Raw genomic sequence first — 23,185 nt, forward strand, 5'->3', positions numbered from 1 at the left:
TTTTAGTGATATTACACACTCACCTCACCTGTTTTGGATAAAGCTAAAACTCCAAATTTATTTGATAGGTTGAGAAAGTTGAGAAAAAATCTTTGTGTGATATTTTCATCCACTAAAAATATCCCAGTACTCATTTGTATTAAATCGCAATAAACTAAGTAAGTGCCCAATGAAGCTGTAACATGTTTCTCGGATTTATGTTGCTTCATCTGTTTTTGTTTTAACATTCAAATAACGAATGCTCTGAAGACAACAAGCTAATTTTCGAAAAACGTATTAGACTGTCTAATTGTGAGTGGTATCTGTTCATTACAATGTCACTAACGGTTCCAGACATAATAACAATAGGGTTTAAATGAAATCTGATATATAAATAATCGATGCTGTAGCTCCTAAGGATGAAGTTGTGAAGTAAAAAAGAAAATATTTATATAGGAAACTCTTCCCTGTGAAACTCAAATTTATTTCCAAATGACAAATACAATTATTTTTTTAAATATACATTTAGATATTTACATGTTTTATTACAAATGTTTCTACTGCTTTAATCAGCTTAATACAACTGGCCTTTTAAGGCTAAATTTATTATGTTAAAATTATTATATATGTTCAATAAAACCTTCCGATAAAAAACGATTGCACTAACTAAAAACTATATATGGTATACACCATGTTACACAAAGGAAAACCGAGTTGCCAATAACTAGAGACAAAGTGCTCCTACGAAGGTTTATCAAAAAAGAAATGAATTCAATTCTTATTTTTATCCAATATCTTGTAATTGTGATTAGTGCGGGTATACAAAAAGCTAGAATGGAAGAGAAAACTCTCTGTTATGGGAGTAGTATAACATATTATCTGACAAAAATACTTAGAAGCAGTATCACTAAGAAAATTCAAGCGAATACCAAGGAGGTTTTAAAGCAGGAACATCGATTACAGATTGGCCTCTGATACCACCAAGAGAGAAAAAAATGAAAATTTAAATATATAAAATAAATTGAGGAGATTAGTGGAAATGATAATACTAAAAACCGAGAGCCAAGTAATTTTGGTAGACACTATTTCCCACATATTCAAAATAAGAAAAGGGATGAGACAGGAAGATCCATTATCCAGAACCTTCTTCAGTTTAAAAAAATACTCGATTTACAAGGGAATTAAAGAAGATTTAGTATACAGAAGGAGAACAAATAAAGAACAGTCAGAATTGTATAAGCACTCAAATATAACCCGTATAATTAATGCACAGAGAACGAGATGGGTGGGACATATATGGAGAATGACAGAAGACAAATGGGTAAACCGAGTACTAAAACAGTCAGTGAGGGAGAGTGAGAACCTGGCAAAATAAGGCAAAAAACAGAAGAAATGAAAAGAGAGAGTGAAAGATCTCGAAACCGAGGGCCAGATAGGTCTGCATACGTATATATATATATATATATATATATATATATATATATATATATAAATACAAATAATTGAATATTGTTTACCAAAAAAACCCACTTGAAATGATACAATTGTTTTTATTCATCTATCATGTTTCCCCACAAAATACTATCGGTGATCACTTCACCATCAACAGAAACATTCTTCTTTTTAAGGTTTGAAAGATATATTTTAAACTGATGGTATATGTAAATGCTTTGAAAATGGGTCGTAAAATTGATTCAACCAAATTAATAGACCAATAATAATTATTCTTTTGTTTGTTACATTTAATTCATCCTCGTATATATTATGTTATTACTCATTTATGTTTGTAAATATTTCTCAGTTAAAGATTAGATTGCTAATTGAAAGTTTATAAAACAATAACAATTTGTTTTAGATTCAATACTATAATGCTTACAGGGAAAAATATTTCTCATACCCGATCACATATTTGTTGCCTATTTTGACAATATTATTTGTTATTAATCATTATTATCTTTTCGTTGGAAGTAATACCTAATTGTTATCAAACCATTTATAACAGTAATTATTTACAATAAATTATTAATAGTACACCTTCGTAGGAAAATGAACAAACAAAAATTCATAAGTACAGAAAAACACAACGTGACACACTTAAAACCGGCCACTCAATTATAAAAAGATGTCCCAACGAAAAATACTCTAAATAAATGTGGAGGTAATAACTTTTAGAAAAATGGTAAAAAGGGACAACTTTGATTTCAAGGAAAACACGTCACCAGCGTCATCTCCTTAAAACTTTGAGCTGTAAGGGGTGTCTATATTTTTTTAGAAAATTATTCAATGGATTCATTGATGATTGTCGGAATTATCCAAATACATTACACTGGATAGCATATCAACTAATTGTTATCATGGTAAGTACATAGTAAGAGTCTTTTGAAAAACCTTTTTTATTTGGGCATTATTCAGAAAGACAAAAAAAATTGAAGGAATTTATTTTAAATATTAAATATACAAATATTGATCAACGGTTTGTTGGATGAATGAATAAATGGAAACAGGTTGTGTGGAAAACAGACGACAAGAATCTTAGCGACTGATCAGAAATGAAGCAGTCAAGGAGGCAATTTTGGGTCAGTTGCTAATGGATACGGAAAGTAGCATAGGCTTCTAATATACCGCCAAGTATGGTTCAACGAATTTTCACAAACATTCATATAAAATACGATTCGTACACGAATTAAACAAAGAATGCAAAATAAAAGCAGCCTACTCTAAAATTGTATATTTTTTCATATTTATTTTTCGAAAGTCATACCTAAAATCATCAGAAATTTAATTTTTGTCGAGCACCTTGTCGGGCCCCTCTTGTCAGTAACCTAAATAGAGATATTTACTTACATTTGGTAGACAACGATATTTTCTGAATAATCTCTTTCATAATAGATGAATTGGGAGATGAGGACTTGGATTGGAGTCAACTCAGGATCACCCGATTTTAACACTGATTTCTTTCTTTGATGTAATTTGAAACATGAGGTTTTGCAACACAACCTCAAGATGTAGGTCAAAGAATTGTTCAATAATGTTGAACTGAAAATAGATTATACTTTGGTATGGAAATCAATAGTGATTATTTTGAACAATATACACAATAATTGGAATTCTATTATGGTCAAATGTTACCTCATGAATTAAAGGTCGACGTATTTCACCACTTTTTTAAAAAGTTATTACCCCCGTAGCTATTTGGGGTGGATCGTTTTCATTGGGGCATTGTGTTTATATATATATATATATATATATATATATATATATACAATAAGGATTAAAAATAACAAGATAACAATTAACAAATATTAAAAACCATAAAAACAATGTAAACATTGACTACCTTAATAACTCATAAATGAATTTACCGAAAATTCTTAATAAATAAAATATTTGGTGGATTTAAAGAGTTAACATAAATGCATTAAATCTAAGTAGGAAAAAATTATGAATAATTCGTAGAAAACTTTATTTGTTGCTCTCGGAATGTTTATATATCTGTCAACAATTCAGTAGAAAAAGGAACATTGACAAAAAACTCAACCTATAACATTATTAAAGAAGTTGTCAAGAAGCTGAAATAATATAACGAGTACATACTTAACATAATAAACCGGATATGAAATAAAAATTGGTACAGATAGAACTCTAAAAATAGTGATGAGGCTATTGAATATGAGAAAAGCTATATTCATGCTGCAATAGACAGCTGTCATGTGGAAATTTTTAGAGCTGATTATCTTGAAACCAAATCAAAATATCAGTATTTAATTCTTATTTCAAATATTTAAGAACATATTTTTAGAAAATGTTTAAATCGATAACATATGAAATAATCTTCAAAGGGTGTAAGAAAAAGTCTATTTTTCTATGAAAATCGGAAATGATCTAAAGAAGTGTTCAATCTCAATTGTATGATTGGATAAGGTCCAATCCACACTCTCTACGAGGCTAAACGAGAGAAAGCGAGTTAGAGAGAGTGTGGACGATGCGCTCGTGTCTTCTCGCCTTCTTTAGCCTTGCTGTCGTTCTGCTTCTTGTTTGTTTTTCAGACGCGAGTCAGAGGAGTGAAAGACACGTGGGGTCAGATAAGTGAGGAAATAAATATAGGAAATGTTACAGTATATTGACGTCATCCATTACGTTTCAGTTTTTTTGTTAGGTGATATAAACGCAAGGCATTATATTGGGAGACACATAACGCAGTCACTTGAATCCCTTCTGTTTGTAGTAGATTTAGTGGGCAACTGAAAAAATCGGGAGTGTGGATGACTCTTGCCGCTTTCACTCGTCAAGACTCATGTCGAGAGCCTCTAGGAGGAGTTTCGCGGGAGCCTGGAGCGGGTATAAAAATCAGTAGATTGGATGATTGCTGATCTGGACATTAAACTTATTAGTAGATAATAAATCAGTATCCCCTTTTGTCTATACACAATAAACTGATGTCATACAAATGAACGCTTACGCTAGTATAGCTTATACCGAACTTATTGAGCGTCCATAATCACATGATTTATGTTTATGACATCATTCAACTTTCCATATAGTATCAACCATTTATAGATCAGAACGGATATATAATCCTATGACCTCCAATCGCCGACAGTAAAATTTTAGTATTCGAAAATGATCATTTTATATGCTCAGTCCTTCTTTTTATAAAAGAGGCATAAAATAGGTATATTAAAGACATACCTTTGATACTACATGAAAAATATTCCCTGGATGCACCCAAACTAATTTCAAAAGTGGAAGCTTTGGATTTTATTATTTAATATATAGTGTTACTCATTGTTGATTTCGATTAATATTTTTCTACGAATTATTTTGCTTTTTGAAACGACTGAAAAAACTCTCTAAGCTAAATAACTCAATATATAACTTTAAACATACTTTAAAGTAGTAGGGAAATATGGCCAAGGCAAGACTTCAGTCACGTTTTAAAAAATTAGTCTTTAATCTTTAAAATATGTTTAATTAGATAAAAAGCAATTTTCGGTTAATATAAAATAGCTGATTTTTCATCAAACGGTAGCAACTTGGAGCAAAAAAATAATAAGGGTATTCAAATTCCTTTTTAGACGGTGCTTACCAAATCAATCAACTGCTTGTTTTCATTAACAATAATTATCTGTCTGAGATTTAAAAGTTAAGATGTTTGGTAAAAAATAGAAATTCTAATAATTACCTACAAGTATAAGTAATTTAGTTTGGATTAGATGATTTTAAAGAGAATATTTATCAACATCTGCTTCATTCACAGTTATAAAGCAAAGGCATTTTGATAAAAATTCATATATATGACGGAAACGATTGAATTTATTTTCATTGCTAGAAACTTTGACAACAATAAATTGCTATTCGATTATTTTGCAGTAGTTTTCTAACGCGTTAAATGTTTTGATTAGTAAGTGGATTTTCATCATATCGTATTACCCAAAAATTGCTCTATAATGTTATTTTGTTGTAAATGCCATAATTGAATACATCGAATTAGATTACATAGAAAATTTGTTTTTTTGAATTAATATCGAAGGCGTCTAACACCGAAAATTCTTAATTAACGTATATTAATTTATTTGGTTCTTGTTATTAAATAGGACTAATTGAACATTACATTCATTCAATTTGATTTAAATTATAGCCTGTATTCTCAATCGTGAAGCCAAACTTCTTAAATGCTCTATGCTCTAAGAATCTGATGGGAATGCCTATCTGCGACTGTAAACAAACTAAAACAAATAAAAACGACTTCTTAAATGATTAATCGTCCTTAACGGAACGGCTTGAATATTTGTACGACCTCAATTGATTTAAATATTTGGAAAAAAGTAAAAAGACAAATTTTATCTGAGATTTACTACAACGATTTTATGGTACCAACTAGGTCCATAAAGTTGGACATAATGTGATCTACCTTTCGAACAAGCTACTTTATTATCTATTTATTGACTCTAATAAGAGGTTAATAAGTACACGTTTTCTATGTATTCTTGTATATTGCACTCATGTTATTTACGTTAGTTTGAATAAATAATATTTTAACAGCTTTTTTTTGTTTTGAGAATAAGTTCATTTATTTACATATCTTACAATTATTGGATAAAATATATTACCATTACATATACATCTAATTATATGTGTTAGTTTAACATACATCTATTTATTTATTTTTTTGATATAAAAAGGAACATTTATTTCTTCTGGGTAATTCCCAATAATTTATTTTTGGCGATTTGATATTTGCTCGATTTTGCTTCGTTAGATATGTCTTGGTATACTGGAAATGGATGCACCTTTTCGGTGGGACTTTTAGAGATTAGAATCGAAAGTAAAATATGAGTGTTTACCATGTTTTTGCTAAAAATAGATATAAACGTTACAATATTACATAAAATAAACTCGATACACTAAACACTGAAAAAATCTGGGTATATCACATTTAAAATCCACCTGTTCATATTTTGACTCTGATATTTTCATTATTCATCCCTAAAGAATTAAATGTGTCTATTACTTCCATCGTTACCTGAATGTATATATCGCATTAATCAATGATAATAATTTGACTTTAAAATAAGTTGAAAAGTGTTATTAGATTTTTATTATTAGATTATAAAAACCGCAAATTGATCATTGCGTTTATGTAAGTCATTAAAACTTACTTCACTCAAAAAATCAAAATTTTTTAAATTATTCTCAAAATTGAGGGTAAAAACAATGTTTGTTCCTGGAAATTTCAATGTTTAGGTTAATGGAATATTCTGAACGGACAAATTTTACTAATTATTTTTCACTTGATTATCCAAGAGCTTTTTAAGATTTCCAGTTAAAAGAAAAAAAAAACTTTAAATGCCAGGAATTATTTTATTGGAGATATGTTATAAAAAGGGTCTAAAATGAGGCGTTAACCGAGTAGAACAACAAACAGCGTATCAAATCTATATTTTCTTGACTATTGGTGTTCAATATTTACACATAACGAGTTAAAAGAATTCCACCCCACATATAATAAAACGTATTTTGCAGCATATACATGGGAAGTATTTTTCTGCTTTTTGCAAATCACTAAGAAGTACTAGGAAAAGTGACGCATAGAACTGAACAGTAGAAAAATGGTACAATTTCATATACAAATACAAAAATGAAAAAAAAAACAGCCGATAACTATACTTGTACGTAAGACGAAACATTATAATTCATACCAATAGTCTATTATAGTGAGACTTAAATAATCACAAAATTAGAAAAAAGCTGTAGAGATAAAATATCTAAAGGGCGTAAAGATTTAACAATAATGACAACTAAAAATACAAAAATTGATTTGGTTTAGTTACTGAATAAGGATGAATAGCAGGCAAAAAAGACATGGCAAGTACAGAAACAAAGAAGAGGTAGACCAAAGAAGCTGTGGAATCATACAGTATCGGAAAACCCGAACATAAAATATGGAAACAAGCAAAAAATGTAGTACAAAATAAGAAGCAATGGGCAAATATGCCCGTATGGTATATAAGGTTATTAATTATGTTTGTAAGTAAATTATGAAAATCGGGAAAACTAGATAAATGTTAGGTTTACATTTTCATCCTTTTGGAAACTTAATATGGCTGAGACTCATGGGTCTTTTCATCACAGTTAATTCAGATGGGATTAGAGATTATTTTGGGTATCATATTTTTTATTCTTATATATCCAGATATATCCTAAAAATAGTTTACACAATTTTCCACATATATTGGGAAATATAGCTACAATATGAAAAAATGTATGTCAAGAATTCGAATCATGTAAAATACATCATTTTCGTAAACTGTCGTAAGAAAAATAAATTAAACATATTAAAAATTCGTCAACCAGTAGAAAATACTACCGGAATATTTAGTTAAGATGAAGGAATACGTAGTATAAGAAAAACTTTTTAATCAGGTGGAATTTTGAAACGTTTGTGTTATGTGAACATATCCAGTAATTCAATAACTAGCACTAGCAATCACCGTACCTCATATCATTAAAATATACAAAACCTTTAATTCTGTATGTATACATATTGCATATGATTCTTCGTATCACCAAAATTTATTTGTTATACAATCATTATTTTAATTTCCAAAAGATATACGTAAAATTTATCGTCATGTTTTAAAGGAGCAAACTAGGTACATAGACAAAAAGTAGGTATATGCGACAACAAATATTTTTTTGTGTATACATATCGTTAAATAGATATTATTTACATAATTCATATTATTGCAATTCGAATATCAATTAGATACCTTAGAAAAACAGGTCATAGGAAAAACATTTCACATTTGCAACTGATTTTATTAGTGGAACAAATTAAATTTGAGAACTGCATATTTAATTTTTGAATTATTTGTATCTTCGGTGAACATTTGAGGATTATCAATATTCATTTACTTTTTACAAGTTTTAGTTATGAAATGAGCGAAACTAGCGAAGTTTATTATTGACCTAATTTTGGAAGATGCTAAATTTAATATTGCAGCAACAAATCCGACATTGACTTGTAATACCAATTTTCATTATTCATTCATTTCGAGTGAAATACCAATTGATATGGTATGAATTTAGCTAGATATCCATAAGAATAGAAATGATAACATGAACATGAAAGAAGTAGGTAAACAAGAAAAGAAGCAAAGCGTCCTGTGAAAAAATAGAAACTCAACTAAGAAAATCAAAGTATATCTGAAGTTAAAAAATCAATTAATTGCACAATAATGTTTCAATATCTATTTTCATGTTATTAGATTAGCAAGAACCTTTGATCTGTTTGATAATTTACAATTATGATATTTTGTAAATAAATCATGTTTTACCTGTGAATAAGTATGAATTTATTTTTTATTGTCGGGTTGATTGGAGGATTGATTATTACTACCTCAGTTTTCTTCTAAATGTTGAAGTACGAATACATGTGTTTGATTTTATATTGCGACGGTTCGTGTAAATTAGTCTTTTTTTAAATAATGCCCCGTGAAACTCAACTCACAAAAATTGAGCAGCAACGAATTATGGACTGAATGAAAAAGATGTGGTTTGACTCAAAGACGAATTGCTAAATTGCTAAACCGCTCCCAGGAAGGAAATAGTCAAACACGCGGGGTAGATGATTATGACAAAAATAAAAGAAGTGGAAGACCTTCGAAATTTTGTAAGCAAGTTTATAATGGAATCATAAATCTTACAATATTGTAAGGTAATGGAAAAACCGCAGTTCAAAAAACCTTCAGCAACAACGTTAAAGGAAATGTAGAAATATATTATATGCACCATCCTATAAATAGAAGTCAACAAGTGATTTAGATGACCTGCAAATTTTAACATATTCTAAGTATATTAAACATGAACTATCAGACAAATTATCAAAATGTTTTCATTCAATTTATAAGAAAACTAGACACGTTTTTAAAAGGAATAGGTATTTTTTTAGTTATACGTAGATAACTTGAAATAGTTGTCACATATACGAATTTCGATTAATATCATTAACGAGAATTGTTGACTAGTACACCTAGTATAATTTCAAGTATCACATATACGGCCACGAAAATGAACTACCAGATAGAAGCATGTCCCTAATTAAAGTTTCGATTGGAGTTTTTCCCACCAGTCTCACGAAAAACAATTGTTCGATCACAGCTGAGCTAACAGTTCTTAAACTTGGCAATCGCAGTAGCAATTTACCAAATCTAGTAGGTTGATTAGGATACTGTGATCTGCAATACTCCTCGAGGGCACATTGGGACTTCTCTTGAATAGATTCAATATGAGCTACATCACTTAATCCACATGCATCTGAAACAAAAAAAATCATTCATATAAATTTATAGTTATATAAATATTAATATAAATATATTTCGTGATACAGAGCTTAACTCATAGTTTAATTTAATTCCGTATAAAATTTCTGGAAATACTGAACCTATTTATATGTGAAAATTCTAATTTTGGCTTAGTACAGCCCTGTGAGAAATAATAATCTCACAGAAGGATTTTATATCCGCCACTGGTAATAAATAAGTTCGCTTTTATTGAAGTTATTACTGCAAGGAAACATCTTTATCAAAGAAACTTTGTAAATGAACAATTGAAAGGATTATGGAAACTTCAAAATCCTGATTCTGTATGAAGTAGAGTTACATTAGGAAGTTTTAATTGTCCCGATTCCCATTAAAAATTGATGAACATAGATTAGAGTGGAAGGGTATATTTAATAATTAATTCAGCAAGTCGCTAATACCAGACTTGGTAACGTAAAAATTTATACTATAGTCAGAATCTACAAGCGGACGACATAATGACTATTGGAATTCAACGTTTTTATTGACATATTGTTTTCTTTAAATCTCTAGCTAGATATCTTATTCCCTATCGTTTTCTAAATTAATAGTAGTTAAATAAATAACTTCAAAATTTAACGCAATAATCATTAGTTATGATCCTTTAGTGTTAATGTTAATTTCAATCAATTTGAGATAAACCACACATTTTTCGCACACATTTAAAAGTAGACGGTATATAACTGGATTAGGGCATGAATGAGGTAGGTTAGGTAAGGATATATGATTTGTGTAGAGTATATTCAAAGTTAGTGAATGAAATAACTAGCACTAATTATAGTTCCTTATTTGGAAGTCTTTTAGGATTATCTGATTAGTCGTAAGCAAAATTTTATCTATACAAAAATGAATACTCTCCAGCGAGCATTGTCCTTTGTAAGTAACGCCAATACGTAAAATGTAATGTTAAATATACCGAAACGTAGGTACCGTTAGCGTTGTAGAGCAGGTAGCGACTTTATTAAATTATCAAATTTAAAATCATATACTGGATTAAACTTAAAATTATTTGGTGCAATACCTATAAGTTGATTGATTTATTTACCAAAAGCAACCAGACAAAAACGCGAATAAGCCATTAACATAACTAAGTTGTGAGTTAATTACATTTCATTCTTAAAATAGACATTAAAATTCATGACCTCTTCTTATTCATTTGACATGGCTCTATAAATACACAGTTAACTACAATTGTCGTCGTATTTCGGATTTTTTTATCTATTGAGAATTTGTGTCAGCCGCTACTGGCATGAATTGGAGTAATTCTTAGTAGCGTACACGTCATTGGCATGAAGCTGTCAAAAGGTATTTTATGATTTTCCTCAGTTGGTAAGCATCCCTTTATTGTTATAATATTTTTGGAGAGTTAATGCCAAATATTCAGAATTCAGAAGATATTGTTGTAGTCTATTAATTGAATGATTCGATATTTGATAATAATAACGGTAACATGTTCACAAAGCAGATACCTACATAGATTCAACATAGGGAAATTCATTATACAGCATCAGTATTAATTCACAACAGAAAGACCCTGTAGGTAAATGCATGAATTCATCAACTCCCCACTGACCCGGAGATAAGGGATAATATATCTTCTATTCGATTAATGAGGTAAGATTTATAACAATAGTAATAAGATCATGTTCCCAAAAATACTAATGAAAATGATTACTTAGAACAAGGAAAATGTCGGATTAATGTTGTAGCAGACAAGTTAGGGCAATATGGTCTGTTTAATGAGGATTCTTCACTTCGTCCAGATGGCTTTTCACAAAGAAAAAATTGCTTTTTCTTTTACACGTTTATCAACACATTAAGAGTGCCTTCTGTGTTTTATATTAATTAAGGTAATAAAGATAAAATAATATTTATTATCTATATGTTTATTGTAAAACTTGGCTCGAGCCAGATAAGTATTGCATTTAAATATTTTCTTATTGAGAACATTAGCAAATTTATTTCAAATTTAATTAGGTATCAATAACATACTACTTTTGATGTAGAATTAAGAAACATTAGTTGTTGAAAAATTCATGAGGATAACCTCTAATAATAAAAGGAAGTCTCTTGGTAATAATGCATTATCAAATATAGATAAATTAGTAGAAACGGCGGTAGATTGTCCTCCGGGCTCACTGAACTGTATGAACATTTTATTTTTGTTTCCAAACTACAGGTCGCAACTACCAATGAGGTAAAATGAAAATGGATTATTATTTGTTAGAATATTATTTACTCGTAGATATTTGGAAGATTATAGGCATTATAGTTTTTCTTGAAATTTCGGACAGTCCTTTATTGTTTATATTTTAGTTTAAGTGAGTTATGTGCTGCATAATTCACTTCACATTCATTGAGTCACTAAAAGTGAGCTTAGTGCAACTTGAAGACATTTTTCACTAATTGACTGCCTTCATGTTTTCACTTCCAGTGTAAATTTCACGTAGTTTTGATTGGAAAATTTGCTATTTGTTTCTAAATTTTGTTTAAAATAAAGTTTTTTGTATCGTGGTACACTACGGCTGTACTAATTACTGCTTATCGTTTTTTGTGGTCAGCTTCTTCATTTCCTTCAAGACCATAGTGTTATTCATATAGTGTAACTGGAATAATTGATTATAGGTATTTTAATGATCTGCGTGTTGTTTTTAAAGTAAATTTCACTTTATTAGGTATCCGACATTGACATTTCTAATATTCAATTTGATAGATCACCTACCACATGAATATAATGTGTTTCAACTATAAAATATATTCTTACCTCAATTGAAATTTAAATATACGAAAAAGAAGCTAGTAACAATTTAGTTATAGGTTCATTGCAATTAATGAAATAAAATGATCAATTTTGCTCAAATTGCTTATATGTATATCATTCACAGATAACACGTTTCAATGAACATACTCTTTTTCAAATTTCATTTATATATTTTCTATTGTTCCATGATTTGTTAAAGTGTATTAATGACTCCTTAATCGATTTTCTTAATATTGAGATGTCTGTCCAATGTAATAAGTATCATTTCATAATAAGGAGCCGGCGTATACGATATTACTTCTTTTATATTTTTGATGCTAGGTTAATAATATATTTTGAAAAAAAGATAGCATGACATTAATTGATGTTCAAATATTTTGACGACAATTTGATTTTTTATACCATTCTGTTTTTGAGTTATATGCTTGAAATTTTAATCTTTTGTTCATTCTTGGGTACCTACAGCAAAATGAAAAAAAAGGAAAATTCATTTTCACATTGGTTAGACCACAAATGGTAGAATGGAACACCTTCAAAATTTGCTTGCGTGACCCAAAATTGATCTATCAATATTCGTAACCAATAGTACCTTACAATATTAAGTTCTAGCAGATTGGAAACTTGTATTCACTAATTAAAAAAGTATCACTTTTAGAATTATAGTAAAGATATTAAAAATTTATGTTAACACAGATTAAAGTAAATTTGCTACATTGTTTTGCTAAATATTAAATTAACCATATCTTTTAAAAGATTTATTATATAACCATTGTCCCAAACCAAGTGTAGTGGTGAACGACAGCAGCGGCTTGGAGCTGACAATGACCTCACATTGACCCACCTACTATATCTTCCGCAGGTCTCCTCGACTACAGAAGTAATGCTTGATTGATTCCGACTAGTTTTTTCGATTCTTTTACCGAAGTGCAAATAAATCACAATGAAATAGTGTGAGTAGGGCCACAAGTAAAGATAAGGGTGCATAACAAAGTAGCTTAGATTTTTTCTCAACTGATTTTTAACAGGATTTAGTTGCGGCTTACAGTATTACAGATGCGTCGCCGCGGGTGATGTAAGGGGTTGATCGCTACGTATGATACTCGGATCTTTTTTTGTCGAATTATTTAAAAGAGATTTTTCTACAAAGTAGGGTGTCTTAAGCCCCTATTTAGATTTACGATTAAAAAACTCAATTTTCGATTAGCCTGCTAAACAAATTATGGAAGTTAAAGATACATTACTCCTACAGAAACATCATCATTTGACATGCTAATATAATATAAAATAGTTTTTATTTTAGGTTTTTGCAGTGTTCGATTCAATTAAAATAATTAATGACTGACTTTTGATGAAACTGCAGCCGACTATAATAATATTATGTTTAGTCATTTCAGATATTGAAAAGTAATCTTCTTCAAGAGCAATACAAGCAATCTCTAAATTCTCAATGTCGTGTTTATAGAAGGATTTGTCTTTTGCCTCAAAATAGGCTTCAATTTCTTACCGGCGAGCAGATCTGGACTATACGGTCCACGGACTTGGTAATCGGTGGATTGTCTTGGTGGAACAGTGGACATATGTGGCCGTTTTCCTTGATTTTTGCATTGAAATGATTCAACAATTCTATGTAGTATTTCTCTATATCTATATCTCTATATCAAACAAAGTCAATATCACGTTTACACGCTTGTGTTTGTGAGCGTCCTAGATTTTTTACTTTCAAAATGCACTTATTTCAATTTCAATGTTGTTGGTTATTATGTATATATAAGATATTAATAACGTACAATTATTTAGTAATAAAACAGTATATTGAACCGCAGAAATGATTCTAGACAATTTTTTATCAATGGTTCTACGTAATTAGCCTTCCGATTACATATTGCAGTGTCAGAAGGACAACCAATAATTACATTACCGAAATTATCGGAAATCATAGTATAGTAGATAAATAAGCATAACTTCAAATTATTCTATTAAACTCGTTGTACTATGAAGACAACATTTCTACAAGTAAGGTTCAATGCTTATGCAAAAAGTACATTATTTTTCTACTCATCCGCTACTGTACCTTGACAGTTATTTTTTACCCTCTACAGTATGCTAGGTCTTTTTAATTTATTGCTTGAAATCTGACACTCTATTAAATTATACTTATTTTGAATTGTAAATATTAATGTGTAATAAATTCTAAACAAACTTCAATGGTTAACTGAAAGTTTGGTTTTAAATTTGCATTAGCAACTTAACAAAAACGAAACCGACGACCTTAAAAACTTCATTAAAATATGGAACGAATTCACAAATTGAAATTCGAGACGTCGCTGGTTTAAAACTGTTAATGGGAAAATACTTCCAAATATTCCAACAATTTTCACTATTTTGATTAAGTCATTCTACGAAATATTTATTTATCGTTACATTCGTTGTACTTCGCTTTCTTTACAACATTATTATTAGTATTCATGCAAATTTAATTTGATGAAATTTTTTTTGGGTTTGATAATAAAATATAACGATAAAACAAAATTTCTGTCCTCTCAACCAATGCGAAAAAGTATTGTTTCATCCAGTAATATAAAAGATAAATTAATGAGGGGAATGAGACTTAATTGAAAGACAGGTAAAATAAGAAATATTTTGTCATTAAAATTTCCGAGAACTTATCTCTATGCAAATTTTTTTGGCTCGGCTAATTAAAAACATCATACTTCTAAATTTGTTAGATGGAACCATAAACTTCAGATTATTAGTAAAATATACAGGGCGATTTATCTTACGTAAGTAAGACATAAATTTTAAAATTCTTTAATATTTATTTTATCGGCAAATTTCACTACCTTTCGATATTAGTGGTACCTACTATTTTAGCCTGGTGATATTTTTCATGAGTTTATCTATTTTTAATACACATCGTAAATGAAATGTTTCTCCAAAGCCATATAATGGATTCAAATATTAAGTGTCATCAGAAGGCACAGAATGAAAGCATCAGCGTTCGCTACATTTAACCAAATAAAGATTATGGAAGTCAATAACCTGTGCATTTCTGTTAATCCTGAATGGCATTGAAAGATTTATTTTTTATATTTAGTGATGCGAATCGATGATTCTATATTAAATCCTAGTTCTTGAACTTTAAATCAAGATTGAACAAAATAAAAAGCATAAAAATTATACAGATTATTCTTTTACCAAAATATAGTTTTTTTAATTCATATTTAGAAGAAAAAAGCACCTTTGTGCTTATTCATGCTGAATCGACTTTTATTCATTTTTAATGTTCAATATTGGACCATGTAAGAAGAAGGGATAAAGAGACAACAATAAGAAGAGTGTGGAGAGGTCAACCAAAAGGGAGGCGCCAAAGGGAAAACCAAGAGCGAGATGGAATGACCAAGTGGGTTAAGATGCAAAGAGACTTGGTGGAGAAGTAGATATGTGTGAGGATAGAAAATTATAGAGGCAACTCGTGCGAGGCGATGCCAAAAATCAACTTGGATTTGAGTGGCCACAGTGGTAATAGTAGTTGTAATATTAATTAAAAATGGGAGAAACTACTGTAATAATTTGTTCGAGGTGAGCTCCATTTACTTGCTCACACTTTTTCAAATCTGCCTGTGGAAATAGCCTCAAAGTCTGCAAAAATACGTTGTTTTGAAGCTTCAATGCTCTAAAATTCAGTGTTTTGACGTAATTTGACTGTTGATTAATTGTCGTGTCCATAATTTCTGTATTTACTATAAAACTTCTGCTTATAAGTCATTATAACTACATAAGAAATGCGGAATAACAGCTAGCAGTTGATCCTAAGAAGTTTTGGTCCCAATCTCGATACTAACACGATAACTACTAGCATTCTTAACTGCATGTTTTATTGGAGCAAACCTCTTAACCAACCGGATAACATTGTAAATGCTTTTGGTGTTTATTTTCAGCTCATAATTTTAGGACCTGCATATCTATTTTTTACATTTTTGAACTCATAAAATCATGCAAATCTAAAAAAAATTTTTTCTTAGAATTATTTCTGATAAATAGAGATCTATCAAGAGAAAATTGATGTGATCTTATATTTTAATTTTATCTATCCATGGTAAAATAGGTTCGAATAATATCATATCTATAGATATAATTATTATTAAAAAAAGTTATAAACAGTTTTTACTAATTTAGTTTCCACTTGATTAAAGAACTTATATTACCAAGACGTTACCAAAGATAAAGTTTTTATGAGATAATGTTATTGAAAAATATTATGTCTTTCAGTTCCAATAATTCATCGAAATATCATTGGTAGTTAATATAAAATATGAGGGGTCGAATCAATGATAACCTTTGATAGATAACGTTACTAAATATATTTATAACTATTACAAGAATGAACCCAGCTCAAATTTGAATAATGTACATTTACTTTGTCTTGTACAATGTTTAAAATTTATAAAAGAAAATATTTTTTGTTTTTATCATAGTACGAAAAATTAACCAAAGTATGGTGATTGAAACGTAACGTGTATAAAAACGATATGCAATATAGTAACGGAAAGCTGAGGAGAGAAATGCCACTAATCGCAGTATAGAAATATAAAGCAAAACTTCGGTAACAGGGAAGATTTTGTTTGTTCCAGCTGGTTTTTGAATTTCTCCAAAATATACGTATACAACTTAGACATTAAGCTTTTCTATAAGAGAAACAAAGCATCTTTTCTCATAGAAAAAACAACTTATTTTTTAGTACCCTTCAAATGTTTATTCGTTTAGTTTAGGCAGAAAAACAAATCTAATTGGCCGCCCGTGCCACAATGACTGATCAGATACCTACGACCTATGCAAATCATTAAAAAATAGTATCATAGTAATGTATATACTAGAGACTTTCTATATTTGGCCTCAGAAAGAGGTTGTAAAACGATTCCGAGAAAAATAACAATAAATATTATTCCTTATATACTACTGTTCCAATTATTCATTTTACTTTTTACTACTTGTCCAGCTATACTATGCTCATTTGATTGATAATACACTTTAAAGCATTTCTTCTGATGACATCCTTGATGCTATATTTTTCTTACAGCGATTTCAATACTCGAGATGAAGTTTAAAAATTTTCATATCACATGACTTTTTTCATAAAATTATAAAACGTTCCTAGAGTTTACATGTTTCAAGCAGATGTTTAATCATTAGTCAATAGCGGATTTGCAATCGATTCTATTTGTTTAAAATTGAAACGTTGAAACAAACGTTATTATGACATTTTGATTAAAATTTTATCGCTTAACTAACTTAACCAAATATAAAAATTTTTCCAGGAAAGATGAGCCTCAAAATTGTAAGAAGCTGGTAGATTGGTAATTGGAGAAAAAACCTATAAATCCTTTAACAAATGCTTTTGGATAGTATATATAGATATTAAATCAACAGAACAAGAGAATAATCTACTAGAATTTATTTACATAGTGAAAAGAGAAATATCAAGGTAGCCAGTTACAAAGGTGGGTCAATAAGACCATTATTTTTTAAATTTGCCGCCTCTTAACTGAAAAAAAGAGGCGAAGGGCATCTGTTCAGTTTTGTAAAAGTTTGAGTAAATTGTGTTTGATAGTCATAAGTACGAACCACTTCGCATTTTGAGGAGAAAATGGGAATAATTTTGTATGTATCATATGAATTATTATATGGATTCAAAAACCATCACTAAAACCAAGACTAAGCTGAATAAACACTAAGTATAGGAACTCAGAAGATATCGAAAATTGATTCCGATTTCATGTCTCTTCATTCGACATAACTTCTCTTTGAATAAACCTATTAAAATGGTCAAAACCGATGTGACTGTTAACGGGTTATTCTAAGTTCAATAGGCACCAAAATTAATGGGTTTTACAGTGGTGTGTGTCGATCAGAGAAAGAAACTTTGAATCACATTTGATATCACTAATAACAGTCTCTAGGCCTTTAAGCTTCGAAAGAAGAATAAACTTGGAGGGGGTAATCCAGATTTAGAGGTCAACAATAGATCTGGAAGGGTTGCTACGCGGACTTCACCACCGTAAAATTTATCTAAAACATGGCAAAAATGGTTTCACTGTTGAAAGATCACTTGATAAAAGAAAGTTGGTGATCTCGTTTAATCACTTATGTAATAGTGTGACAATTCCACAGAAATGTTTAGTAACGAGTTTTGTGCATTCTACAACGATCAACGGTTAATTATTTACCAATTTATTGTGTCGATTTAATGAGTGTCTGACAAGTAACGACTGCATTTGGCCAAGAAAATACTGTTGTACAAGGACAATGCAAGGGTGCACTAATATACAGTTTCCATGACGAACATTCATTAATTACGCTACGAATTGCTTCCTGTTCCGCACCATTCTTCGGATTTAGTGACCATTCCTTGTTTCCAAATATTAAAAAAATTGCAACAACTCTCTTGAAATAGTATTATTTTGTTATTGTACTAATAACCTTTTAATCTATTTTATAATTAATGTCTCATGTAAACAGCGCAGCAGGAAAAATGTTTTATGTTTAGCGTCTGTTTTGTTTTTTAATTGATTATAGTATCTATCCATTCTTGAATATATTATTTATCGTTTTTTCCGGATAATTATTTTCTATTAATGCAGATTTTGGTTTTTGAATAGCTAAGCATCTAAATTCAGGATCTGATAGTATTAGTTGTTAGATTTCAATTATGGGGAAGTGCACTTGGCCTGATCCTCTATCTTATGTATACAGCTGATATTCCCACACACAACAACGTAACTACCGCAACATATGCATATGACACTGCTGCGCTAGCATCTCACCAGGACCCAACTATGGCCTCTCATATATTGCAGACAAACTTGGACGCCATTTTCTTGTGGCTAGAAACTTGGAGAATAAAAGTAAATGGAAATAAATCTGTCCCTGTTACCTACACCCAACGGAGAGGAACCTGGAGAGCAATTCATATGAACCGACGACTAATCTGGAGCACACACATCCTAACTAAGAGAAAGCAATTAGGTCCAAAACTCAGCAAACTGTACTGGTTAATAGGTCGAAAATCCCAACTAAGAATCGATAACAAGCTGGCAATATACAATGTCACACTAAAACCCATCTGGAGTTATGGTATTCAACTAATGGTTAGTAGTGCATCCAACTCAAGTATAGAGATTATAGAAATATTTCAATCGACAGTACTCAGAATTATTGTAAATACTCCTTGGTATGTACCCAACAACTTTATCGCTTGTGACCTCCAAATTAAGTCAGTTCATCAATCAATATCTCACTTCTCCCAAAAATATTCCTATCACATTGAAATCCATCTCAACACATTGGCTCAACCTTTAACGAGACCTCCCACCCAACGAAGGCTTAGAATGATCTTCCGTGTAATCTGTCTGATAGATTTTAGTGTCATAGTGACGTGTTGTCTGATTGTCCCTCAACCAAACAAGGATATAAGGACATCGCTAATTGTTTTCATGATAAGAATTGAATTTTTGATTTATGTTTTCATTTTTCGGTACAGCAGTAAAGCAGTCATCTACAAAACAAAAACAGAACTGAATATTTATATTAAGTTTCCCCAAGATCTTCTATTACTAATTGTGCTCTTAATATGGAAACTCCCATAGCACAACCATCAATTATATTATTTCTGGTTGTTATTATATATATTCTTATGTTGCTATATCAGTAGTACAAATAAACTTACGTAGAAAATATGAATGACGTCGTAGTGCGCGTGTCAAAAGGTGACAGGTCATACAAGCGCTAAATATATTCATTGTACTGTACAATGGGTTCCTATGTCATATGGTAATTAGGATTTCAATTCAATTGATGCAAGAGAGTGCAGATTTTATCTATATAGGATGTCCTCTATAGGTAATAAACCAAATATGAAATAGCAAATCTCGCTTAACTTTTCATTAAGCAATAAACTAAATTATATATAATATAATTATTATATATAAACTAATTTTTTAAATTATTTTCACTATTTATAATAAAATTTCTTTACAAATTTGACTTGTACGTGACAATTTTAGTGAATTTAAAGATGCTCTAATGGACTGTTTGGCGGAGTAGGGTATTAAGAGTACGTGATTAAGGGTGAAAAAGTTCCAAATGTTGAACTCTTGAGAGGTAATCTGAAACTGATGCTTCACTTTAAAGTATTGTTGTATACCCTTCTGTAATATCTAGTCTTGAAATGAGATTGTTCTTTTACATTATAGGTATGAAGCAGTTGAAAAAAGAACAAACTCCTTCCATAATTCGGAATCTAAGTGAAACACTGGTATTTTTAGTGTAATACACAAAAAAATAATTCAAAGTATTATTTAATATCAAGCTTGGACTAGCTTTAAATCTAAACTAGGTGGTTTATATATAATTATATATTCAGTTCAAATATCTTTGAAAATATTACAAATTATATACAATGGATTACATTCACTTTGTTGATATTCTATTACCTCTAAGACATTGAAATGTTCGAGTTTAACGAGATCGGACATTTATTTTGTTTATGTAATAATTTATATAGAAAAAAGCGAGTTAAAGCGTCACACCTACACAAAAAAGAAATCAGTGGAAAACATAATAATTAGATGTCTACGTATTTAGTAGGATATCTTACAGTTTATGTAGGTACAAGCATATAGTTGAGTTAATTTGTTATAATTCCTCATTATTATAGTATCGTTCTCTTTTTGAATCATTCCTCTTAATATCTACTATTTTCAAGTTTTGCATGACGTTTGCCTTTATCTTGATTGTGAAGTAATATATTCAGTACTTAACCATATATGTTCTAACTTGCAGATGCACGTGTGTTGTTACCATATTTTTTTTTTTTTGAAAATATAAATATAGTGGTTAGTTTTTGGTTCGAGTTGCTTCGTCTCTAGGTCTAATCTTCATTTCCTCAAGCAAAGGATATAAGGACATCGCTATTATATAGTATATCAAATATATATACCCAGTTTTTAAAAACACGACATGACCTCCCATCTTCTGTATAACTTATAGCTAACTGAAATTACTACGCTCTTTTTTAACAGTATCCGTACATTTCTAATAAATTTTATATACGAGTTAACGTAGACTTCAACACGCACATTTCTCTTATTGTCACAATCTCACTTCATCAAAGTTAAATACTCTTGAAGGTGATGATGATATCGTAATTCATAACTGGAGGAAAATTTAAATGTGGTTAGGTCAACAGTACTTTATTTAATGTACTAAGGTGCATTCACGATGCTGCTTTTACCAAAGTTATTAAAATGTAAAGCCCATCAGTGAATAATAAATCATAAAAGATAACACATGTATATATAGAAATCAAATTGAGTTTTCACTCTAATAAAATGAAATTGTGGAACTTGTTGAATATTTCTGACTAATCCTCGTATGAGAACGAGTTAATCGTAAAACAAATCCAAGTAATTTCCCGAAAATATTTGGGAAATTACTGTAGCGAATTTCTATACCGCTGACATGATATTGAATATTCTGGTCACAATAGAAAACGCTGTATCTCATCTCATTCACAGCTTCCCTCCGACAAACCACAATAGATTTATGCAGAGAGTACAATTGTAACTTGATGCCCCAATATCTACCCTAGTAAAAAAGTTCTTATTTGCTCCTCGGGCCCTGAGCACGTGGCATTCAGCTTTTGTCATGAGCGCGTTCCAAACTTTTTGAGAACAAAATTATACGGAAAATTACTGTAACATCACTAATGGCACTTGTAGATAATGGACATGGAGGTAAAAAAGATTCCCATTTTTTCATCCTTTTGGGAAGATGAGCATCGTATGTACTTCAATTGTTAAAACATAATAGGTGCCATGAGATGGTAAAGTATTTTGTAGCTTGTGCATTTAACTACTATAATATAACTACTAGATATACTATGTAATTATAAATTTCCTAAACCGAACTGACCTAAACAAGAGCAACTATAATAGATACATGTAAATTTAGTTTTGTTTTATTTGCCTGAACTCGCAGCTGCAGCTTCTTCTCTCTTGTATATCATACAAATTATAATAAATGAAGGTAAGTAAATAAATATGTAGTAAACTGGACAGACTTATTCTATAAAGTATTTATATCAATATGAAACAAAAAATATTCGATAATTATAATCATTACCACATTTTTAAACGTACGTTTAGGAACTGAATACAGTAGACACCGTTAAACGTGTCTTGAGGTGGTAACTTTAGTTTATCAATGAAAATAAAACGTCTTAAACATATCAGGACAATATTTCCTTGATATTTATTCCATTTTTGACCACGATGACAGCTATTCCCACAATATTATTTCAAATAGCACCAATTTAAGAGACACATACAAATCAGAGGTTGTCTTATTACACTTAGACGAAGATTTATAGTCACAATTTCGATTACTTTAACGATTTTAAGCCCAGATCGAGGTAGGCATCGATGAAATGAAAAGTTATCACAAAATTCCATTTGCAGTACCTACTTGACTTGAATCATATTGATATTCTTATATATTGTGAAGCACAAACATTTGATATTAATCGACA

At 30.0% G+C, this 23,185-nt stretch overlaps 1 protein-coding gene across 1 annotated transcript in view; it reads right to left on the reverse strand.

The window, feature by feature from the left end:
• Positions 1-438: 438 nt before the first annotated feature.
• The window catches only part of LOC130451378 (steroid receptor seven-up, isoforms B/C), a 118,776-nt gene continuing 96,029 nt past the window's right edge, over positions 439-23,185 (reverse strand). Inside the window, exon 6 of the mRNA XM_056790356.1 lies at positions 439-9,795. Within this exon, the coding sequence (XP_056646334.1) occupies positions 9,530-9,795 (266 nt within the window). The 3' untranslated portion in view covers positions 439-9,529. The remainder of the gene's footprint in view (positions 9,796-23,185) is intronic.

This window comes from Diorhabda sublineata, chromosome X (genome assembly GCF_026230105.1).
Source record: "Diorhabda sublineata isolate icDioSubl1.1 chromosome X, icDioSubl1.1, whole genome shotgun sequence".
Taxonomy (NCBI): Eukaryota; Metazoa; Arthropoda; class Insecta; order Coleoptera; family Chrysomelidae; genus Diorhabda; species Diorhabda sublineata.